This window comes from Tauraco erythrolophus, unplaced genomic scaffold (genome assembly GCF_009769465.1).
Source record: "Tauraco erythrolophus isolate bTauEry1 unplaced genomic scaffold, bTauEry1.pri scaffold_77_arrow_ctg1, whole genome shotgun sequence".
Taxonomy (NCBI): domain Eukaryota; kingdom Metazoa; phylum Chordata; class Aves; order Musophagiformes; family Musophagidae; genus Tauraco; species Tauraco erythrolophus.
Window position 1 is genome coordinate 52,550 of NW_028238644.1, and position 20,069 is coordinate 72,618.

At 51.7% G+C, this 20,069-nt stretch overlaps 1 protein-coding gene across 1 annotated transcript; it reads left to right on the forward strand.

Annotated features, from left to right (window-relative positions):
• The first annotated feature begins 361 nt into the window (after positions 1-361).
• On the forward strand, positions 362-19,478 carry LOC147525728 (A-kinase anchor protein 1, mitochondrial-like). The gene is made up of 12 exons (XM_086631057.1): positions 362-406; positions 1,222-1,366; positions 8,201-9,283; positions 11,300-11,433; positions 12,845-12,971; positions 13,544-13,674; positions 15,390-15,567; positions 16,267-16,417; positions 17,047-17,114; positions 18,339-18,412; positions 19,214-19,279; positions 19,419-19,478. The coding sequence occupies exons 1-12, from the start codon at positions 362-364 to the stop codon at positions 19,476-19,478; spliced, it is 2,262 nt and encodes a 753-aa protein (XP_086487183.1).
• The last annotated feature ends 591 nt before the right edge of the window (positions 19,479-20,069 follow it).

Sequence of the window (20,069 nt, forward strand, 5' to 3'; positions counted from 1 at the left end):
GAAAGGCTCCCGCCCCGAGCCGCGGCCAGGGCGGACACAAACCCCTCCGCCGGCGGGGCCCCTCCCCTCCCCTCAGGTGGTGGCGGTGGGGAGGAGCGGCGCAGTGCGCAGGCGCAGCGCCTGTGGGGAGGGCGCGTCTCGCGTGACGCGGCGATCTCGCGAGAGGGGCGGGGCGGCGGGAGCGCTGCGTGTGGCGGCCCGGCTGGGCTGTCCGTGGGCTCGGCGCGGGTGGCGGGCCATCCGGCAGTCCCGCCGCGGGCTGTCGGCCGACCGGCTCCCCTCAGCGCGCCGCTGGCGGGGCCGCCGCCGCGGGGCGGAGCGGGAGGTGCCGCCCGCCCCGCGCTCTGCCGCTCGTCAGGCCATGGCCGCGGCGGGAGCGGTGCCGCACAGCCTGGCCGCGGCCCAGGTCAGCGCCGCCGCGCTCGGCCCCTGGCCCGGCGGGTCATCCCCGGCCCTCGGGCCGCCCGCGGGCGCGGCGGTGGCTCCGCCGACGTCGCCTGTCGGGGCCCGGCTGCAGCGCGCCGGGCCGTGCCGGTGCCCGCCGGGGAGCGGAGCGCGCCGCGGCGGCCTCGCAGCCCCGGGAGCCGGTGGGCTGCTGCGGATCCGGGGGGCAGCGGCCGCCGTCGCCCGGCAGCGGGGCGCGAAGGCTCTCTGAGGGCTCGGCGAGGTAAGTGGCAGTTGTGAGTCTTTCGGTGTTTTTGTGCGTTTTACTACTTCTTTCCCACCCGACAGTACACAGTCAGTCAGTGTGTTCATTGGAGAAACAGCTGTGCAGGCCGAAGGAATTGTGCGAGTTGGCATTAAACGTGGTTCGTTCCCGCTGCGGACTGCTGTAGCTGCTTAGGAGTGAAAGCGAGAGGTGAGAGAAGTGCTGCAGACTTGGTAGTAAAGATTAAGGGTGCCTTGTGTTGTCTCCTGCATGGCTGGTGTGGCAAGGCTTGCTTATGTTACGGTAATAGCCAATAAAAACTGTTATTAGCAAACTTTTTGTATGTTGCAGTGACTTCTCTTTGTAAGTCAGCAGGAAACATAGAAGCAAAGGAATTAAATTATATCGTTACTGTGGAAGTAATGTTTCAGTAGCCTTGCTTTCCTGGAAGAATCCTTGTGGTTTGACTTTTTTTTCTTTTCTTTCCCCTTCTTGAAGCAAGAAAGATCTAAGTTAGTTGCGTTCTAGAATTGGGCAACTTGATCTATGCCTGGCTAATCTCTTTATCGCAGTCTAGTAAGTTATACCGTGAAGCAGGGAACACAAAACGCGTGGGCATCTCAGCAAGGGCGGGCATTCTTTTCACGCAAGTTATCCGTAATCGTAGGAAACAGCAACAAGAGCTACGTTGGACCACAGTCCGCCTCTTCCGGAAAAGTAAGGGGCTGCAGAACGGACGTAATTCTGACTTTCTGTGTTTCCAGAGTCGTGTGCTGCCTCGGTCAGGTCGGCGGCTGCGCTAGCACCTGCTGAGCGTTATCAGAGCCTTTGTGGACTTTGTCCCGGGTGAAAGGAAACGGCTCGTTGCTGGGGAAAGTAGTAGCAGGAGACAGTAACTTGACTTTTCTCCTGTTTGCTTTGTGCCTGTGAACGGTCTGCTGAGTTACAGCCCTACGTGTGCGCGCAGCACAGCCGAGGAAGAGCACGTGGCGCGCTGGAGTGCAGCACTGCTCGTGAGGGACGTCCGGCTTTTTCTCGGTAGCACATGGACCAGAGCTGTCAGAGCAACTGAGCTGAGCGCGCTCCTCTGCCGGCGGGTCACTGTGTGACCCAGTTCGAGTCACTTAACCTCTTTGTTCTTTAATGAGCTTCCTGCGTAAAGGGTGAAACGCTGTGCGGGCGTCTGCTGAGCTACTGCACCTGTCATCTAGTAATCTCAATGTACCTGTGGCTCTGGAAGAGGATAGCGTAGCTTTGCCGCATGCGTCTTGATGGCACAGCCTAGTTCTGGATTAATTGGTTTGCTTGCAGGTGCTGCCTAATGCACTGAAGGAGATGACAAGCTTTCAGAAAGCTGAAAGGAGCAAGAAGGCTGTAGAACTTGAGCTGTGTTTGAAGCTTGCTGGAATCCGCCTTCTTACTGCGTCGCTCGCTGTCCTGGTACTGCTCATCTGACAGTCCGCTGAGCTCTTGAAGGCCTTTTAATAGTACTCATGGGACACCAGTGCTGGGGGATTCAGGCAGGTGACTCTCACCAGGATGGTAGCAGTAGCTTGTACAACAGAGCTACAGGCTGTTTGCTCTCAGGCATGAAATGAATTCTGTTGTTAGATTTGGAGGGTCTGCGTGGGTGGTGCTGCAGGAACCCGGTTGTTGTGTGTTCTGGTACCTGCTGCTTACTTAGGTGTGCTCTCCTTAGTCGCACTGAGTTTGGATAGCTGTCCTGGGAACCAGATTCCTTCTTAAAGGACTCTGGAGGTGCTTTGAGATACTAATACTGAAAATCATCAACTGCCTAGAAAGCCTTGGCTTTAAGCGAGGCATTCCACAAGGCCTGAAATTAGATGACAGGAATTCCCCTCACCACCCAGGCTGTGAGATGGAGGTACCCGCGGTTCAGATCCACGGCGGTACGTAGGTTCCCAGTTCCTGCAGGTTCTCTCGGGAGTGAACTGTGACAGGAGTGAGTTTGCGGATCAAAGCTGTTCAGAGGCAGGCACAGTTCCCTCGCTGTGTTGAGGCTCTTGTGTTAATTTTGAAAACATTGCAGACTGACTTTGAGAGCAAGTGTACTTCTGCAGTAGTAAGAGTTATCTGAAGAGCGTGATGCTTTAGAAGCAGCGTACCCCACTTATCTATGGCTCTCATCTTGCATCTGCACTTAACTGATGTGAAGAAATTATTTAAGGTGTTTCTAGTGTCCAGGGAGACCGTAACAAGTTCAGGGCTGGTATCCCCGGTGCCCTTAGCAACATCTAGAAGTAATAAAACCCATCAAGTAAAAGAGGAATTATTTTTACTTGTTTAGTGTCTCAGATGTAATGACTAGCCCTTTTTAAATTCCGATTTTGAACTCCAGTGCTTCGGTGGAACCCCTAATGCAAACAGCTGGTCGAACTTCATGAAGTGAGGATTAACTTTGGGCACTTGCATTCAGATACTTGAAAGAAGCTATTTTATTCAGTAAGTGCTTAATATTTCCTGGAAATTAAAGCTGCTGAGTTTGCTCCTCATGGGGATTGCTGAAGGTGATACGTTTGCATATCACTCACTGCTTTTGCGAATTACGTGTTTTCAGCTGGTTTGCTGTGTGTTTTTTCTTGTCCACTACATGGAATCTGTTCAACTTTGCTGCTCCTGCATTTTGTACCCTGGCTGGAAGCTGACTAAATTTATGGGCCCTGTCCATTACTCTTAGGAGAGCTGAATATTTCATAAAAAAATCATTGAAAATCATTCTTGAGCAAACAAATCTCGGCTCGCAGACCCAAAGAGGTCCTGGTTGCCTTTGACCTCGGCTGCCACCTGGCAATGAGGATGAGAAACTTACCATGTGCTATAGCTGATTTTGCCTCGCCGTGTATAAATAGCAGCAGTTCCTGGCAAAAGCTCGTGATCTGCATGTGCCTCTTGGAGTGGGGCATTAACTTTGCGTAGGGAGAAAACTGTGCGCTGGAAACTTGAAGTCGCTGGAGCAAAGATTGGAGTGTCTGTCCCCATAAGTCTCAGGGCCGTGACCGTGTAGTTTCCCCTTCCTTAAAGAGGAGCCTGTCTTTGTGATGAGCTTGGACTTGTATTCCATTTCTTGTTGAAATGCAGGGTTAGGAAGAGTGTTTGGGTTTTCAGGGGTGCAGGAAAGAAATGTGCACATCACTTTCCTAAAAGATTTCAAGCTGGACGGGGTATAGTGTTCTGTTTGCTGCCTGGTGGAGAGGATGGGCTCCCGCCTCTCGAGTTGGAGTACTTACTTTCGATTCCCTGAGTTTCCTGCAACTCGATGTGACTGTAGGAAGGTCACGACTGTGTCTTGGCTTTGCAGGCTGCCGAAGATTGCAGGCTGCCGAAGCGGAGGGAAGGAGGCAGCCTGCAGTCTTCGGGGGAAGCCTTTCTGTGTCCGAGAACAGCCCCTGGCGTGATCTGGGCGCGGGCTGTAGGTGCTCCTGTAACGTGGGTCAAAGCGAAGCGTGTGGCCCTGATAAGGTCTCAAGTATGTTGTGTAACTTCTTGTAGCAAGCTTGTTAATGCAGACAAGTTATCTTCCTGCTTGCTCAGTCCAAATGGCTCTTGGTGAAACACTTGCTGTTCCTTCCTAGTGCAGATGAATATAGAGTGCCTTTTTTGCAAATGCTTGGTGTTCTTCCTCTTTGTCTGCTTCTGTGGCTTACCCCCAGCAAGCCCAGCTGTGGGCACAGGGCTTCCAACTGAACACCACAGCTTTTTGCTTTTCTGTTTAAGTCTGGTGCAGCTTTTGTTTTGGGAAGCTGTTTATCGAGGTCTCTGGCTGTGCACGGTAAACCTCCTTGTGAGCAGGTCTTGATGCTGCTCTCCAGGCACCCGTTTGGTCTCGGCGCTGTCTCTCGCAGCGGTATCACTGTGTTGTGATGTAAACCTCAGCACTCTGTCTCCTTGAAAATTCAAGTCTGGTTTTTCTTCTGTGCAGAGTCTATTGGAAGGCTTTCTGCTCCTGGGTGTTGTGCATGCCTGCGTTGCGGAAATTGATACCGCTGCCAGGCATGGGACTTGGCTGGTTGCTTTTAAATTCTAGTTTATAAGCTGCACCTGTAGTGGACACTGCACTGTGTTGCCCAGAGCAAGGGCTGCCTTAGCTTTATTGGTGTAGAAGCAAACACAAAATGCTAAGTATAGGATATCTTTTTTTTTTCTGAAATTGTGGAAAATCATTTGTTTTATTTCTCCAACTTGGGGGAAAATCCAGAAAGAATGAAAGATGGTAAAATCTGGATTTGGGAAAAATTTTTGTAATGTGTTGGTAGACTATAAAGGTAATAAAAGCTACTCTGCCTGCACCGAGAAGGGCTGATTCTCTTTAGTCTTCTATGAAAAATGCTTTTAAAAGAGTTGAATCTGGACTGATAGGCGTGTCAGAGGTAGCTGTTCAGAAAGCATCCCAACAACTGACGTCTTAGCCTCCTGACTGTAAGAAGTGGTGTTCCTTCCCTGGTCAGGGATACCTGTGGACAGAGTGGGTGAGCCTGCATCAGAGGACTTTCTCTGTAGTTTAAAGCCAGATGCTAATAGAAAGGTCGTGCGGCCTCTGGCTCATGTGCTAAATTCTTTTGGCTAGCTCGAAGCAGCACGTTTGGTCTGGCTCCGTTTCTGCACTCCAAAACCGTCCAGTTTTGACTCCAAAACTGTCAAAACAACCCCACCAACTCCACCAAATTTTGAGGACTAGCCAAGAAAGATAAAGGTGGTTTCTGAAGTTTGCTTCTATATCCAAGATGCCTTTCTGGCAAAGTGGTGGAAAATGCATCTTGCCTTCCTCTGTAACAGAGAATTCACAGGGAGACGCTGGCTTGGTTGGGGAAACTATAAATAATGAAACGGTTGGAGCAGGTAGGTAATAAGAGATAAAGTGCAGTAAGGAGCTTGATAATCTGATAGGGTTAATGTTAATGTTATGACACTGCACAGCAGGAGTGATCAGCTCAGGGTCTTGCATTAATCCATGAGGCAGTGCAGGTGGTGAGGGTTGCTGGTGCTGAGTGTTTACATGTGTGTGTGTGTATATATATGTATATATACACACACTTATATATATGTACACACACACATATATATGAGGTTCTCATGAGTTCCAAACATCTGTTAAAAAACCAAAACCCAACGAAAACAAACAAAAGCAAACCAAACCAGGAAACCCCACAAACCCTATGGTTTGGCTAGGCTGCAACTTTTATTGTAAACCTCTGCTTTCGAGTGTGTAAATAGAAACTTCTGAGTCCTCCTTTGGCCTAGAAGTGACAGTGCTGGAGCTGTGTAGCTGTCCTGGGCCAGTATGTGGCTCCCTCCTGAGTGGAAGAAAATACACAGAAGCAGCGACTGTAAAATGAAATATGAATAAAGCCTGTGCCATCAGGATATCTTGGCGATAAAAGACAGCCCGGTGGTGGTGGTGGTTCTTGTTCCAGAGCTCTAGTTTAGCTCTGCAACACCCAGCTTTTTCAGCCTTTTACTTATGTTGTCATTTATCCCTCTGCAAGAGAACTGTTGGTTCTTAACTATGTTAAGGTTGTGGAGTGTCATCATTAGTGCTTTTCATTTGCAGAGGAGCCTGTTTCTTGAGCTGTGTAGCCCTTGTCAACTGGGCACCTGTGAAAAGGTGGTGTTGCTTAAGGATATCTCTTGCTGTTCTTGTCTTTCAGGACTGATGTTTGAAGCCGAAAATGCTGCAGAACACTCACCTTTAATTATTTAAGAACAGAGACACTTACTGCTCGCTTCTTTTTAAAATAAATGCCGTCCAGTTTGAGATCTTGCTTGCCTGGCTGCTTTGGATGTTTGTAGCTACTGAGTCCTGTTTTCTGAGCTCTCACCTCTGGATGAGGTTTGTTTTGGTGGTGTTACACCAGGCTGGCCTGGCAGCAGAGCGTGGGAGTGGCTGCGGAATCTCTGGTGTTCCGGATTGTGATGCAACAGCTTGCAGGCCGTTGACCTGAGTCCAGAGGAGGGCCACTAAGATGATCCGAGGGCTGGAGCCCCAGTCCTGTGAAGACAGGCGGAGAGAGTTGGAGCTCTTCATCCTGGAGAAGAGACGGCTCCGGAGTGGTCTTATTGCAGCCTTCCAGTGCTTAAAGGAGGCCTACAGGAAAGCCGGAGAGGGACTTTTTACACGGGTATGTAGTGATGGGACAAGGGGCAATGGATGTAAACGGAAAGAGGGTAGATTTAGATTGGATATAAGGAAGAAATTTTTCACTCTGAGCGTGGCGAGGCACTGGAACAGGTTGCCTAGAGAAGTCGTGGCTGCCCCATCCCTGGGAGTGTTCAAGGCCAGGTTGGATGAGGCTTTGGGCAGCCTGGTGTGTAGTGGAGGGTGTCCCTGCCCGTGGCGGGGCGGGGGGTTTGGAACTAGATGATCTTTGAGGTCCCTTCCAACCCTAACCGTTCGATGATTGTGTGACCTCCCAGATCGGGCAGGACCTACGAGAAGGTGGTCCGCCCTGCGCGCCCCCAGATGGACTGCCTGCACCCTTTATCTCTGTATGAGAAGCAAAGAAGCTGCAGTGCGGATCTTGCAGTGCCATGTGCCCATTCAGCTTTCAGTGTAAAACTACTTCGTGGCAAGGACAGGCCATCTAAGTCTTTGTATGTCTGTTCCTGTGCAGTAATTTCTCTTATTTGAATCCTAATGATAGGGCCTGCGGTTCTCTAGGTTTTTTGTCCACTCCTGTTCTTATGCCTTCTATAAGGCCAAGCATGTGCTACGGGTTATTTCTAGCACGGAAAATTTTAAGAGCCCACGTGGTCCCAGCCCTGATGCTATCCAGCCTGAAGCCTCTGGAGCTGCTGTGTGTCCCCAGCTGGCTCCTCCTGCCTGGAGAGTGCCAGGGCTGCCGGGGCGGGCTCCCTCCGGCTTGGCCATGTTCCTGGCCGTGTGATGTGACAAGTTGCCGTTTTCTGTTCTGCTGGCAGGAAAATCCTAGGCTTTCTTCCCTCCGTGTGTTTAAATGATCCCTTTGCCCCTGCAGTCCTGACCTGGCTGTCAGACTGGCAATGGAGGGAGGGTTTTGTCGCACTTAAACGTGTTGGAACGTGGATGTGGGCTTTAGGGGCTCTCCTGTGGAGGAAATGAAAGAGAATTTTGTGCTACGCCTTACAACCCTTTCAGGCAGAGACCTGGGGAGACCTGCAGCGTATGGAGTCTGTGTCTTGGAATGCTCGTGGTACAGCAGTGCTGTGACCCCAGCCCGAGGCCGGAGACACGTGCGGTGCTGGATGCTGTCCCTGTGTGTAGTTCTGACCTGCAAAGGTGAGGCAGGAGAAGGAAGATGAAATTGTTTTAAGTGTCAAGGTGAGGGAGGTAAGGTGAGATTGATGGCTAAGCAGTGAGAAATGCCCAGATATCCCTCGTCTTAGGTAAGATCTTGTGCTGTGGTCTGCAGGTAGAGCGGAAACGTGAACCTCGAGAGCGGCTGGAAAACAAGCCTCTTCCTGCTAATAGAAATACCTTAAGGCATTTATGAAACTTTAGCCTTCCTCTTATCTTCCCTGTGACCGTTTTAACGTGGTTTCTGTTTCTCCTTCTAGATATAGTTGCTGAGGCTCTAAAAATGTCTTCACGCTTCCGTAATATCATCCTATGCACCGTCCCTGGAGTGCTGGCACTCCTTGGCTGCTGGTGGGTGTATTCCCGTAGAAGAAACCCTACAAGCTCTCCTGACGAGCAAGCAGTAGGCGTGGAAGAGCAGCAACCGGAAGAAGTCCCGGAGAATGATTCGGCACCCGAAACGGGAGCGTATGCTCCTCGAAGACTGCCATCGGCATCGAGGGCACTGACGCAAGAGTCTTTGGGAATCACAGAGGAGATCAGCAATGCAGAGCAGTCAGATGATTGTTCATTTAAGCCCCCTAAGGAAAGCCAGCTGCCAGAAACTGTGCTGTCGGATACTGACTCTGTGACAGCCCTTTGCTTGGGATTGGAGAAGGAAGCCAAGAATTCTGCAGTGAGCGTGTTACCGGATAGTTTGGAGTCCAAGTCCACTTGGATCTGCCAGGCTGCTGCCGGCCGAGTTGAGACACCTCTGGAGACGGCAAGCGCGTTTTCCTCGGATCAGACGCTCGCGGAGGAAGCTATGGGAGCGGATGAGAACGCTGCCGCGACGAGCGATGCTGCGGTACTGACATCCCTGTGGACTGAGGAAGGGGATCAGAGTGTGGCAGATCCCAGTTGTTTAACACACAGCCGCTTACCCGGCCCTGTCCAGGGAGACACAAAAGACCGTCGGCTGAAGAACCGTGTGTGCAGTGAGTCCCAAGCAGTTGATCAGACTCCTGTGGACAGCCATGGAGGGTCACTGCAAAACTTGCCTTTGGTTACGGAGGGCTCTGAGTACAGCCCATGCGCATCCGAAGGTGGGAAGAACGTGCGGGACCTATTGCAAAACACGATGCTGTCCGTCACGTCGTGCCAGCGTTCGGGCTCACTGAGCATATCTGCAGCTCAAGACACGTCTGCTGAGCAGAGCTCAGCACCAAGTGCAAAACCTCCTGCTCTGAAGCTGTCTGGAGGCAGTGAAGTGCCATACAGTAATGGCATACTGAAAGAGGACGGTCCAGACTTGCGCCAGGAGGGTAGCAGAGCAGCAGGGATGGGTGGAGATCGCTCGGATGGTAAGGGATTTGAAAACCCTCCTCCAAAAACACGATGAACAAGCATTTTGTGTTGTAAGCCTTCTGCTTCAGAACGCGTTCAGATAAATCCTCTTCGTGTGTAACTTCCCCGGTAGATGAATGTTTAGCCCTCGTGCATTAGTTGGGGATGCGTTTGCTCTCAGAATTCCCATCTCTGTAGGATCCAGTGTTTGCTGGGTGATCTTCAGGGTATGCTGCAAAGGGGTGAAGCGGCAGCTCCCCTTCCAGCACAGAGCTCATTACCTAAAGCTCAGCCTGTGCCTGAGTTGCCCAGTGGAATGGAGCGTGTCTGGACGTGGGCCAGGCTGTCGAACACCTTGCTGCTTTGAGACCCGCTCATACAAATGGTTTCTGCCCCGTTGCAGGCAGCCTCTAGTAAGCACTGGGTTCTTCTCTGTGTTTATGGGCTGCTGCTGAAAGGCGGCTGCCAGGCAGGTTTCTGAGGTGCTGCTGGATGAACCAGGGAAGGGTTCTGATGCATTGTGATAAAATCAGTTGGTTGCAGACCGATTCCCTGAAGCCTTTTTGCTTGGAAGGGTAGGTGCATGCCAAGAAATGCCAACAAGGAGCAACGTTCATGGCGTTCCCCCATCTGTCTCTGTGTTGCTTTTGCCTTCTCCATGCTGGCTGATGTGTGCCTGGCACAATACAGAGCTGTCTGAGCAACCGTTGACCTGTGTGACCTTGGGGATGGACCTTAAAATCCTTTATAGGATCCTGTGGTGCCAACAGCCCTTAATGATGGGGTGTCTTTTGTAATTGCTACAAAGTAGTGGGAACGCTGCTTGTTGCGAGGCACGGGGATTGAGTTGGCCAACAATCAAGGATTAAACCCACCAAACATTTTTCACTGGTGAGGGTAACCACAGGAAGAAAATGGTTGTGGTGTTTTGTGAATGCCGGTGTGACAAGAAGGTCCAAGAGTGTGTCCTGCAGCCTGGTGACGACGAGGGCCGAAAGGTCTGTGCTGAGACAGCTGAAGGGCAGGAGAGGGGTGGAGCAGGTCAAGTGGATAACGTGGCTATGTTGGATAAGAGGTCCTACAGCTGCCCATCGCAGCCAGGCTGAGAGACTTAAATTGTCATCCTTGTCTAGGAAGTCTATGGCAAACAGCTGCACCGTTTGCCTTGGACGTTCCAGGCATCTGTGCTGTGTTAGTGGTGAAGATGAGGCAAATGCGAAGCAGCTGTTGGGTTCATTTTTCCCTTTGGTCTCGCACTGTAGGGTCTGAATACTTGCGAGTGAGTATCTTCATGCTTCTGCGTGTTAATCTGGAGGAAGGATACCCTGACTGTATCTGGGGTCTGACCAGGGGGAAACTTGTTGAGTTTGTCCCCCTCCCCAGTGGAACTATTCCTGGTATCAACTGGTTTTGGGAACAAAACATAGCTCAGCTCTGGCACCTTGTTTCTTCAAGCCCGTGACCAGGTTGGGAGGGTGGCAATCCCTTGCAACAGCTAGTAGTGGGCACAGCTGGCACTCGGGTCCCTGTGCAACCCCTTTTGGGGCAGGTACGTGCCATCAGTGCCAAGAGCAGACGAACAGGTTGCACGTCCCTCTCTGCGTGCTGAACAGCCTGCCAAGAGCCCTGCTTAAGCGGTGGGGAAATGCAAAATGCCGCGCAGCAGCTCAGCGTGGATGTGAGCAGAGCTCTCGTTCAGCTGGTGACTTTGGCTCAGAGTGCCTTGTCTCTGCTGCTGTGTAAGGTGTCACTGTGTTTGAAGGGCTCCTGCTGAACTCGGGCCTCCTTCTGTTGCGTTCCCAGAGGTGTGCAGGTTTTTCTCCAGGACTAAGAGGAAACTTTCATTCGGCTATGCGTGACGGGGCTTCGCCCTTTCTGAAATACTGGACAACCTGATACAGGAACATCCCAACTGAATGCATTGGAAGAGCCCGATGGAACCTCTCTGTGAAATGTTGTATTTTCGTGGCCTTGTGTCTGGTAGCTGGATTGTGTGGGTTGTCTGAACGCTGACACTTGTGCCTGTCTTGTAGGTTCGGATGTAAATTGCATGGATTTCGTGGACAGCGGCTGTGCCATGAGGAAGACAGTGGCTCGTCCGAACTCTAAGCTGGGAGGAGAATCCGACAAGTCTGACTTCGTTATCTGGGAAATCGAGGTCCCAAAGGTAACCAGCCGCTGGCCTGCTTGCGCATCCTGCCCCGTCCTACCTAGCCATCTTCTGGCTCTTCCAGTGTGCTGCTGGCTCAATACCATCCCAGGGAGCTCAACGGCAAATCAACAAGGATTTGAGCGTTTAGCTCCTACTAGGACTCAACAAGAGAGAAGAGCCAGCACACAACTGTAAACAAGAGGCATGCCAGGGCTACACCGGGGGTAATGTTGGTTGTTGGACTCGTTATTCCCCGTTATCTCCCACTGCAGTCTCTTAGTCTGATGCTTTGAAAGCATTCAGAAGGCTTTGAGGGCACACGATTGTTAAGAGCAGGTGATGAAGTATTTTTTTTTTCTTTCCGCTGTGTAGAAGGGTTATGCTTCAACTGCCTGTCCAAACCTTTCCTCGCAAGCTGAATGCTCATCTGAGCTGTTCTGTGGAGCTGCTCTGTCTGTCTGTATAGCGAGCTTTCTTTTGGGTTGAGAGAGAGAGAGTGTGGGTTTTTAAGACGATGTTCGTACCTTCTTCCCCGCTTTGTATGTACCAAATCACCTGTGGCTGTCCTGCACAGCATCGCTCTTGCAGTTCTGCTTCTCAGCAGACCCGAATGCTGCCAGCCAGGAACGTGAGCCAGCAGCTCCCGGCTGGGATAAGCGTGCTGCCTCGAAAGCTTGGCTGCTGCCAGCCCGGTGAAGACACAGGAACGTGCATTTTAGCAGATCGGTAAAACACAGGCTAAGGAAGCAGTTCTACAGCAGAAAAATAGGTTAATGAAGACAGGCTGTCACTTTTCTTAAAGTAGTTAACTTGACATTGTATAGGATTATCCATACGGACTGTGGCCCAACACTACTGCTCTGGTAGCTGGTCTCTGACAGTAAGTGGTGGCAGGTGCCAGTGAAAGAGTAGAAATGACAGGGCTTGCACAGATGTCTCTTCCTCACCCTGCACAGCTGCCCAGGGCCTCTGTAGTCTAGTGGGCATGGTAGCCTGGTTTACTCTTGTGAATTTGTCTGCTCCCTTTCTGACCTAATCAGCTTGTTTAAAAATTGTGAAAACTTTGTATTTTGTATTTGAATGAAAAATGCATCTAGCATGTGAGACTGGGAGAGGACGTGACTTTGCTTGACGGTAGGAAGACAGTAGTCTTTAGCAGGCCCGGTTTTCTCCCATCGTGTCTTTGTGGCGTTCCACAAGACACGAAGAGGGATCTGTCAAAGTGAGCTGTGCTTACTGAGCTGTATGTGCCTTGACGTATCAGAGAGCAGCTGGGCTCTGCGCGGCTCCAGCGTTGCCTTACGTTTATCCTGCCTGGCCCTATGCTAGAGGAGCTGGGAACGTGGGTGAAAGAAGCCACAGGGAACAGCGTTGGTTGATCTGTGTTTCTCTTCCTGACTGTTGCTTTCCTGTCCCTTTCGCAAAGGAATTAGTCGGCCGCTTGATCGGCAAACAAGGAAGATTTATGAGCGTCTTGAGGCAAGCGTCTGGTGCCAAAATTTATGTCTCAACGCTGCCTTATTTCGGTGACTCCCAAGTCTGTCACATCGAAGGTAAGTGGAATGTCTCTTTATTGATGGTCTGATACGTAGCTCGGGGCCCTTAATTAGGTGGGCAAGGAATTTAAACAGATGTAGTGGCTTCGAGAGTCCAGTGCTTCACAAAACGTTTCTGCTCAGTGCTGTCACAGCAGAGGTAGATGCCAAGTCGCCTGTGCCTTGGCGTGGGAACCCTCTATTCTAGAGGCGAGAATGCATTTTACTGTCTTTGGCTGCTGTACTTGAACCAGCACCTTTTGCAGGATCACTTCAGGCTCGAAGGAGGAGCTCTGGGATGTCTGTCAGCAAACGTGGTCTTGACTGTGAAGGACGTTAGATTAGTTGTGGCTGAAAAATACCTGCCAGTGAATTGGCTTCATACTGGAGGCTAAAGCTGTTGAAACTGAGGCCTCACAGTGGGAGCTGCTCATGTCGGTCTGATACCAGGTTACACGGCCAATCTGTTAAAACGGGAATTGTTGATGTAGCGCCGAAGGCTTCTGGTAGCTCTATTGCTTCACAAGCTGAGGGAGGGTGTCCTCAGCATATCTGTGCCACAGACTTTCTGGGGGATTTTTGTCTTCCAGGCTCCGCGCAGCAAGTCGAAACGGTACTGAGCCTGATCGGCAAGAAGTTCAAAGAGCTGTGTCTCACCAACATCTACGCTCTACCTCCACCGTCACCACTGACGCTTCATTCCCTTCTTATGACTGCCTGGGTAAGTCCCAGCTTGCTGCTGTGCTGATGTCGGGGCGGAAGGCTGTTGTGAGTCGCTGCTGTCGTAGTGCGCTCTGTCCACGTGGCTGGTTCACAGGTGCCTTCAAAAGCAGTTTGATTTGGTGTCGCTGTCTGTTGTCCAGCTTATGTAACTGTTACGGATCAGACTTATCTACCTGTTCTTCCACGACGGTTTCGATTCTGCCAGAGCTGAGAAATGTAGAATGGTAGAAACATTTAGGTTGGAAAAGACCTGTAAGATCGAGTCCAGCCATTAACCTAACACTGCCAAGTCCGCCACTAAACCGTGTCCCCAAGTGCCACATCTACATGTCTCTTAAATACCTTCAGGATAGTGACTGAACCACTTCCCTGGGCAGCCTGTTCCAATGCTTGACAACCCTTTTGGTGAAGAAATTTTTCCTAATATCCAAAGTAAATCCCCCCCCGGTGCAGCTTGAGACCATTTCCTCTTGTCCTATCGCTTCTTACTCGGGAGAAGAGGCTGAGACCCGCCTCGGTACAACTCCCTTTTGGGTAGCTGTAGAGAGCGATATGGTCTCCCCTCAGCCTCCTTTTCTCCAGGCTGAACACCTCCAGTTCCCTCAGCCACTCCCCATAACACGTGTGCTCCAGACCCTTCACCAGCTTTGTAGCCCTTCTCTGGACACGCTCCAGCACCTCAATGTCCTCCTTGTAGTGAGTGGTCCAAAACCGAACACAGTATTTGAAGTGCGGCCTCACCAGTGCCGAGTGCAGCGGGATGGTCGCGTCTCTGGTCCTGCCGGCCCCACTATTGCTGATACAAGCCAGGATGCGGCTGGCCTTCTTGGCCACGTGGGCGCATTGCTGGCTCATATTCTGCCAGCCGTTGGCCAACACCCCAGGTCCTTTGCTGCCAGGCAGCTTTCCAGACACTCTTCCGCAAGCCTGTAGTGTTGCATGGGGTGGTTGTGACCCAGGTGCAGGAGCTGGCACTTGTCCTCATTGAATCCCGTACGGTTGGCCTCGGCCCATCAATGCAGCCTGTCCGGATCCCTCTGTAGAGCCTTCCTTCCCTCCAGCAGATCAAAACGACGTGTTGATTTGCTGGCTCTTCCTCTTTCTTCCCTCATCGTTCCCTGCAACTGGAAGGATAGAGGAGAACACAGCTTGTGCTCCTGATCCCTTAACCAGTTGACCCGAGGCCCTGAAGCCTCTCTCGATTGTCCTTGGACCGTAGCAGAATGTTTCGCCAGACTCCCATTCATCTCATGGAGCTGCGTGTCTGGCCTGGTAGGCTTTTACCTACAGACTAGAGGTTTGCCTACGCAGGTCACACTTGTCTGGAGCCGAGTTGATTGTCTGCCCCCTCTGCTTAAGGGCCGCTTGGTGTGAGGTCGAAATGCCGCACTAATCCGTTGCCATTACTGATATTGTCCCTAAATCCTGAAGCTGGTCATCTCAGAATGTGGGGTGTTTTTTTCGTGATGGTATTTAGTTACACTTGGAGGAGGCTTTTATGTCAGTGTTTCCCAGAAGAGTTATTATGCTTCTTTTGCTATATGGATACCTAAAAACATTTTTTTGCTTACATTGGGCCTCAAGAATCTCTAAAGTAACTGCGCACATAGCTGTCTCCATGGATGTGAAGACAGACTTTGTTCTGGAGAGGTGAACTCCTGCTGGGAAATTAAAGGTGAACACTAATGAGAGTTTCTTTTCTGCACATGGCAGCTGTTCCTCCCGGATGGAGTCACTGTAGAGGTGGTGGTGGCAAACCAAGTTGATGCAGGGCACATGTTTCTGCAGCAGCATACGCACCCCACTTTCCATGCCCTGCGTAGCCTGGACCAGCAGATGTATGCCTGCTATTCTCAACCTGGAATTCCAACCCTGCCAACTCCAGTACAAGGCAAGTAACTTGGTCGCTCGCAGATTGTTCAGTTGAGAAATAACTTATAGGATCATGCGAAAGCCTGATGCCCCTGAGTTAAGCCTGGCAGGTTTCCCAGTGGATAAGAATGTGACAGCTCGCTTGTCATTTCCTCATATTTTAAGCTGCTGCCATAGTACAGGCGTTGCTGTGCTCTTCCTTAGCCCACTCGTCCCTGGAGCACCTCCCCAGCCACTTGGTTGCAGGCTGAAATTCAGAAGAAGTCCACCTCGGGTTATTTCTAATCAGCTTGGCATCTGGTGTATTTTTGCTGACAACGTGTGGAACTACTCCCGGATCTCCACAGTGTGTCCGTCTGCACGTGATGTGAGGTGGAGGGCGCATCCACGTGGAAGGGTTGTTAGCGCGTACGTTCCTTTTTGGAAACAGACCTCGCTATTGGCAACCAAAGGCTGGAGGGAGCTGGATGCCTGGGTAGAAGAGCACGGTGGTGGCAGACAGACTGGAGAGTAAACCCCCGTCTCCTGTGTCGCGCTGCAGGGCTGGTCTGACGGGGGTGCGTGCGGGTGGTGGTGGTGGTGGGAGAAGATGGAAGCAGCAGCAGAAATGCTGTTGATTCTCAGTAGATCACTGTGCAGCACTACTGATGCCTCAAGTGCTGGTTTCCGGATGTCCACTTACACTGAGCCTTCTTCTCTGTGCTCTTCTGTTTTGCAGTTGGTATTGTCTGCGCGGCTCCAGGCCTGGATGGGGCATGGTTACGGGCTCAAATTATCAGCTACTTCGAAGAGACCAGTGAGGTGGAAGTCAGATACGTGGACTATGGAGGATACGAGAAAGTGAAGGTGGACGTGCTCAGACAAATCAGGTGTGTAGCTCCTCTTCTATGGCCTGAGGCCATGTCTGGCCTCAGTCTTCATCAGAGGCATCCTTACCGCTTGAATTGCTTATAGGATTTTATTTTTTTTTCCTCAGCTGAAGCGGGAAATGGTAGAAAGGTTTGCCTGCGCAGTGGCTGTGGATTCCTTGGGAGCACAGCAAGCTCCTGCAAGGCTGTTTTTCAAGGGGAGGGGAGAGGAAATGGCGACTTCTGCCACTTCAGTGTGGCAGAACTCAAAGCAGAGTGAATTGATTAGCCAGCAATAAGATTCAGCTTCTCTGCCCCAGCCGCGTTGGCTGGGAGAGCCGTCTTGGATGAGGGTTTTCTTACAGGAGCCCATGAAATACTCAGTTGGGCCCCAGAGGGGGGAGAAAAGCAGTCCAGCCTCCGTGATGGAGGTGGCTTTTGCTTGGAGCCCAATGCAACTTGGCACGCTAATGAGACAGTTTATTGTTGCTGCTCAGATTGCTGGGAGAATAGTCTGATTTCTTTTTTTGACTGTCATCAATTTTAAACTGAATTCCTGTTAGAACAATTGATTAATCAATGTCGCCTTAAAGAATACGGGAGTAACTTCAAGCCATGTTTTTATTCTGATTGGTTCTCTTCTCTTTAAGGTCTGACTTTTTATCACTGCCTTTCCAAGGAGCAGAAGTTTTACTAGACAACGTGGCGCCACTTCCAGGTAACGGGGCTCTCGACGTGCCGTTGGCACTCCTCCGGCAGCTTTCGGTGGATGTCAGCTGTGTGCAAGCAGTGATTCTGTCTAAACCTTCTCCCTCCTGCTGCAAGCGCAGCCTCTGATGTGACTAGAGCAAGGATTGGAAGAATAGTTTTTTATTCTTCTAAATGTGCTAGCATGGCAGAACCTGTCCGACTGCAGGCGAAAGATGATAAATGTCCAGGCTTTTTCCTGCGTGGAGAAGAGAATGAATTCCTCTCCTATCCATACAGCAAGTTGGCAGGACTGGCAGGGTGCAGGTGAAGTAGCTGCAACTGCTCTGCCTTCTTCTGTCCTGGAGTAGCTGGAAATGCAAACTTAGTTTTCATTCTGCTAGACGAGTATCTGACATTTTCCTACGGAAATGACTGATGTGTGTAGTGCTGTATTCCAAGACTCCCCTCCAGTCACTGGGAGAATGTCAGTCACTGCCTAGAAATGCTTTCTGGTTTGCTCTTTTTCCCCTCCCCACCCCCCCCTTCTTTTCCAGTGGTGTTAGAGATGCGTGCTATATTGGGGTCTGAAACGCTGCCCTTCTGGGTGTGGAAGGGGCGGCTGCGGGAGCAAGGGGTCAGGCCAGGGTTTCGCAGTGGGGTTTGTGGCTGGCAGGACTGCAGGAGGTGGATGGGGAGGTTTAAGCTGCTTCTAGCAGAAGTGAGTGTTTGTTTTTTCCCTGAGGGAATCGACCCCCTTGAGTAGTTGTGGCGTTGTAAGGGGTTCCCTTGCCGCTGGAGATGGCCTCAGGGTGGGGGGCACCAAGGAGAAACTTTGTTTTGCAGCAATTTGGTAGGAAATAAGCAGCTTTCCTCCAAAACAAAACCACTTCTGTCTGGTCTCCAGTGTAGATTGTAACTGCATTGCCAAGGCCACGAGGGTTTCTGCTGCATCACAGGTGTGGGGTTGGCAGCGGTACCCCCGTAAGCTCTGCGGGCCGAGAGGTTTGAGCTGCCAGTGCTTGCAGAGTGCCTTTGGCACTGCTCCGGTGCCAGCCAGCCTGCGGGGCAAAGGCTTTTGAGTTCCAGTTTACGGTATTGCACTCTGTGCAGGGTCAGCAAAGTCCTGAAGCCCCTGCGCTTAGTTTATTAAGGATCAAAATAACTAGGAGGTCAGACAAGATTAGCTGAATAGTCCCTTCTGGCTTTTAAGGCTTGTAAATCTCTCATTTGTTTTTTCCTTTTCTTGCCAAAGGTGAGGATTGCTTTTCCTGCGAAGCCAACGCCGCTGTCAGCGAGATGACCCGAGGTGCTGTCCTGGTGGCACAGGTACATGAGAGCTGTCTGGGTAAAGCCTTGCTGCTGATTTGGCCGCTGCCGTTCTCCTCTCTGCCCTTAGCGTGTTGTGTGTGTTAAAGCCAAAGCCAGCGCCTGTAAGCCCGGCTGCTGGGCAGGGTTCTTGTTGCGAAATCTTGGTGCTGAGAAACTTCCGTTGTGTAGCATCAGCACTGCTCAGCCCTGCATGGCTGGGAAGGGATGAGTGTTCCCTCCCGTTACTGATGCGGGCAGGGAGGAAGGTCACCTGAGTGGGTTTGCAGAGCACAAAGTGGCCTCTTGTCCAGCGCATCGAGCGTTCGCCTGGGTCTGCGCTGCTTTGCCGGTCTCAGCTGTCTTTGCAACACTGACATGCGGGATCTGCCCTCTGGCTGGCCAGAGGGAGAAGTGAGGCTTCTGGCAGTGTCCCAAAGGCTTCTGCGTGCAGTGCCTGGTCTCAAGGAAGAGGCGCTTACCTCCTTTTGAAGTGCTTCTCGTAGTGGCCGTAGCTATCCACGTAAATTAATTGTGACGAGTGGGAAGCTGATGCTTTTGCGACGCTCAATCTCGTAACTTCCTGTGCTCGAATGCAACACTCAAGCGCATCGCTGACTCTAGCAAGGGCATGGGCTTGAGGGACTAGAGCAAACTTGCCAGCGAGGTGTCCCAGCTGCCTGGTGGCAGTAGCTAGTTTCCTTCTAGCCTACACACGAGTTTAAGCGTTGAGTACCTGATCTGCGGTGAGTGACGCTGGCCTTGCATGCTCCGTGGTCCAGACCAGAACGGCTGCACGCTGATGTTCTTCTGTGTTTCCAGGTCACAAATTATGACAGTGCAACAGGTCTGCCACTGATACAGCTGTGGAACGTGATGGGAGATGAGGTATGTATGTTGACGTCCCTGTTTTTTCAACACCGTTAGAGTTTATGATCATGCAGACTTTTTAGTGTTTATTTTATTGGTGTTTCTTGCTAGTGGCTTGTTCACCTTTTCTACTTTTTTGTTTTTCACCTGCCCTTAGGCGGTGTCAGTCAACAGAACTCTGGCGGAAAGAGGATTTGCTCAGTGGCTCAACTACTAGCAACGTCCGAGACGCCTTGACACGTCTTTCGGCAGAGAGCAGCGAAAGAAGAAATCCTGGTTCGCACTGTTACCATTTGCTTTGGCAACTTCAAACACGACCTCTTTACACCTGACTGCGGAGTCTTGTGGTCCATTGAAACTCTACTTTTTTGGCCCCAATGCCAAAGCCTGCGACGCCGCTGACCCCTTCCTCTGCACCCCCGGCGGGCTGGAGGGGCTGCACCAGCCCACGCTGGTGGGGGGGGGATAGGGTCTGTGGGACCACGCACGCCGTGTGTTTTGACGGTCTCGTGTGCCCGTGTTGTTGTTGGGAACAGGCTCCTCTTGGGGAAGGATCCGAGGAAGGAAGCGAGGGGGACGTTAAAAGTAACGGCCGCTGGCGCGAGGCGCTGCCCGGCGGCGGAGGAGGAGGAGGAGGAGGAGGAGGGGGGCCCGGGGAGCGGACAGCCCGTGCCGAGGTACTGGCGAAGGCGGAAAGGCTCCCGCCCCGAGCCGCGGCCAGGGCGGACACAAACCCCTCCGCCGGCGGGGCCCCTCCCCTCCCCTCAGGTGGTGGCGGCGGGGAGGAGCGGCGCAGTGCGCAGGCGCA

Excerpts from the sequence above, each read along its gene's own strand:
- LOC147525728 (XM_086631057.1), top strand. The coding sequence starts at position 362 with ATGGCCGCGGCGGGAGCGGTGCCGCACAGCCTGGCCGCGGCCCAG. Across the intron at positions 407-1,221 it reads ACAGCCTGGCCGCGGCCCAG|TCTAGTAAGTTATACCGTGA; the intron begins GTCAGCGCCGCC and ends TCTTTATCGCAG. Across the intron at positions 13,675-15,389 it reads CCCTTCTTATGACTGCCTGG|CTGTTCCTCCCGGATGGAGT; the intron begins GTAAGTCCCAGC and ends TGCACATGGCAG.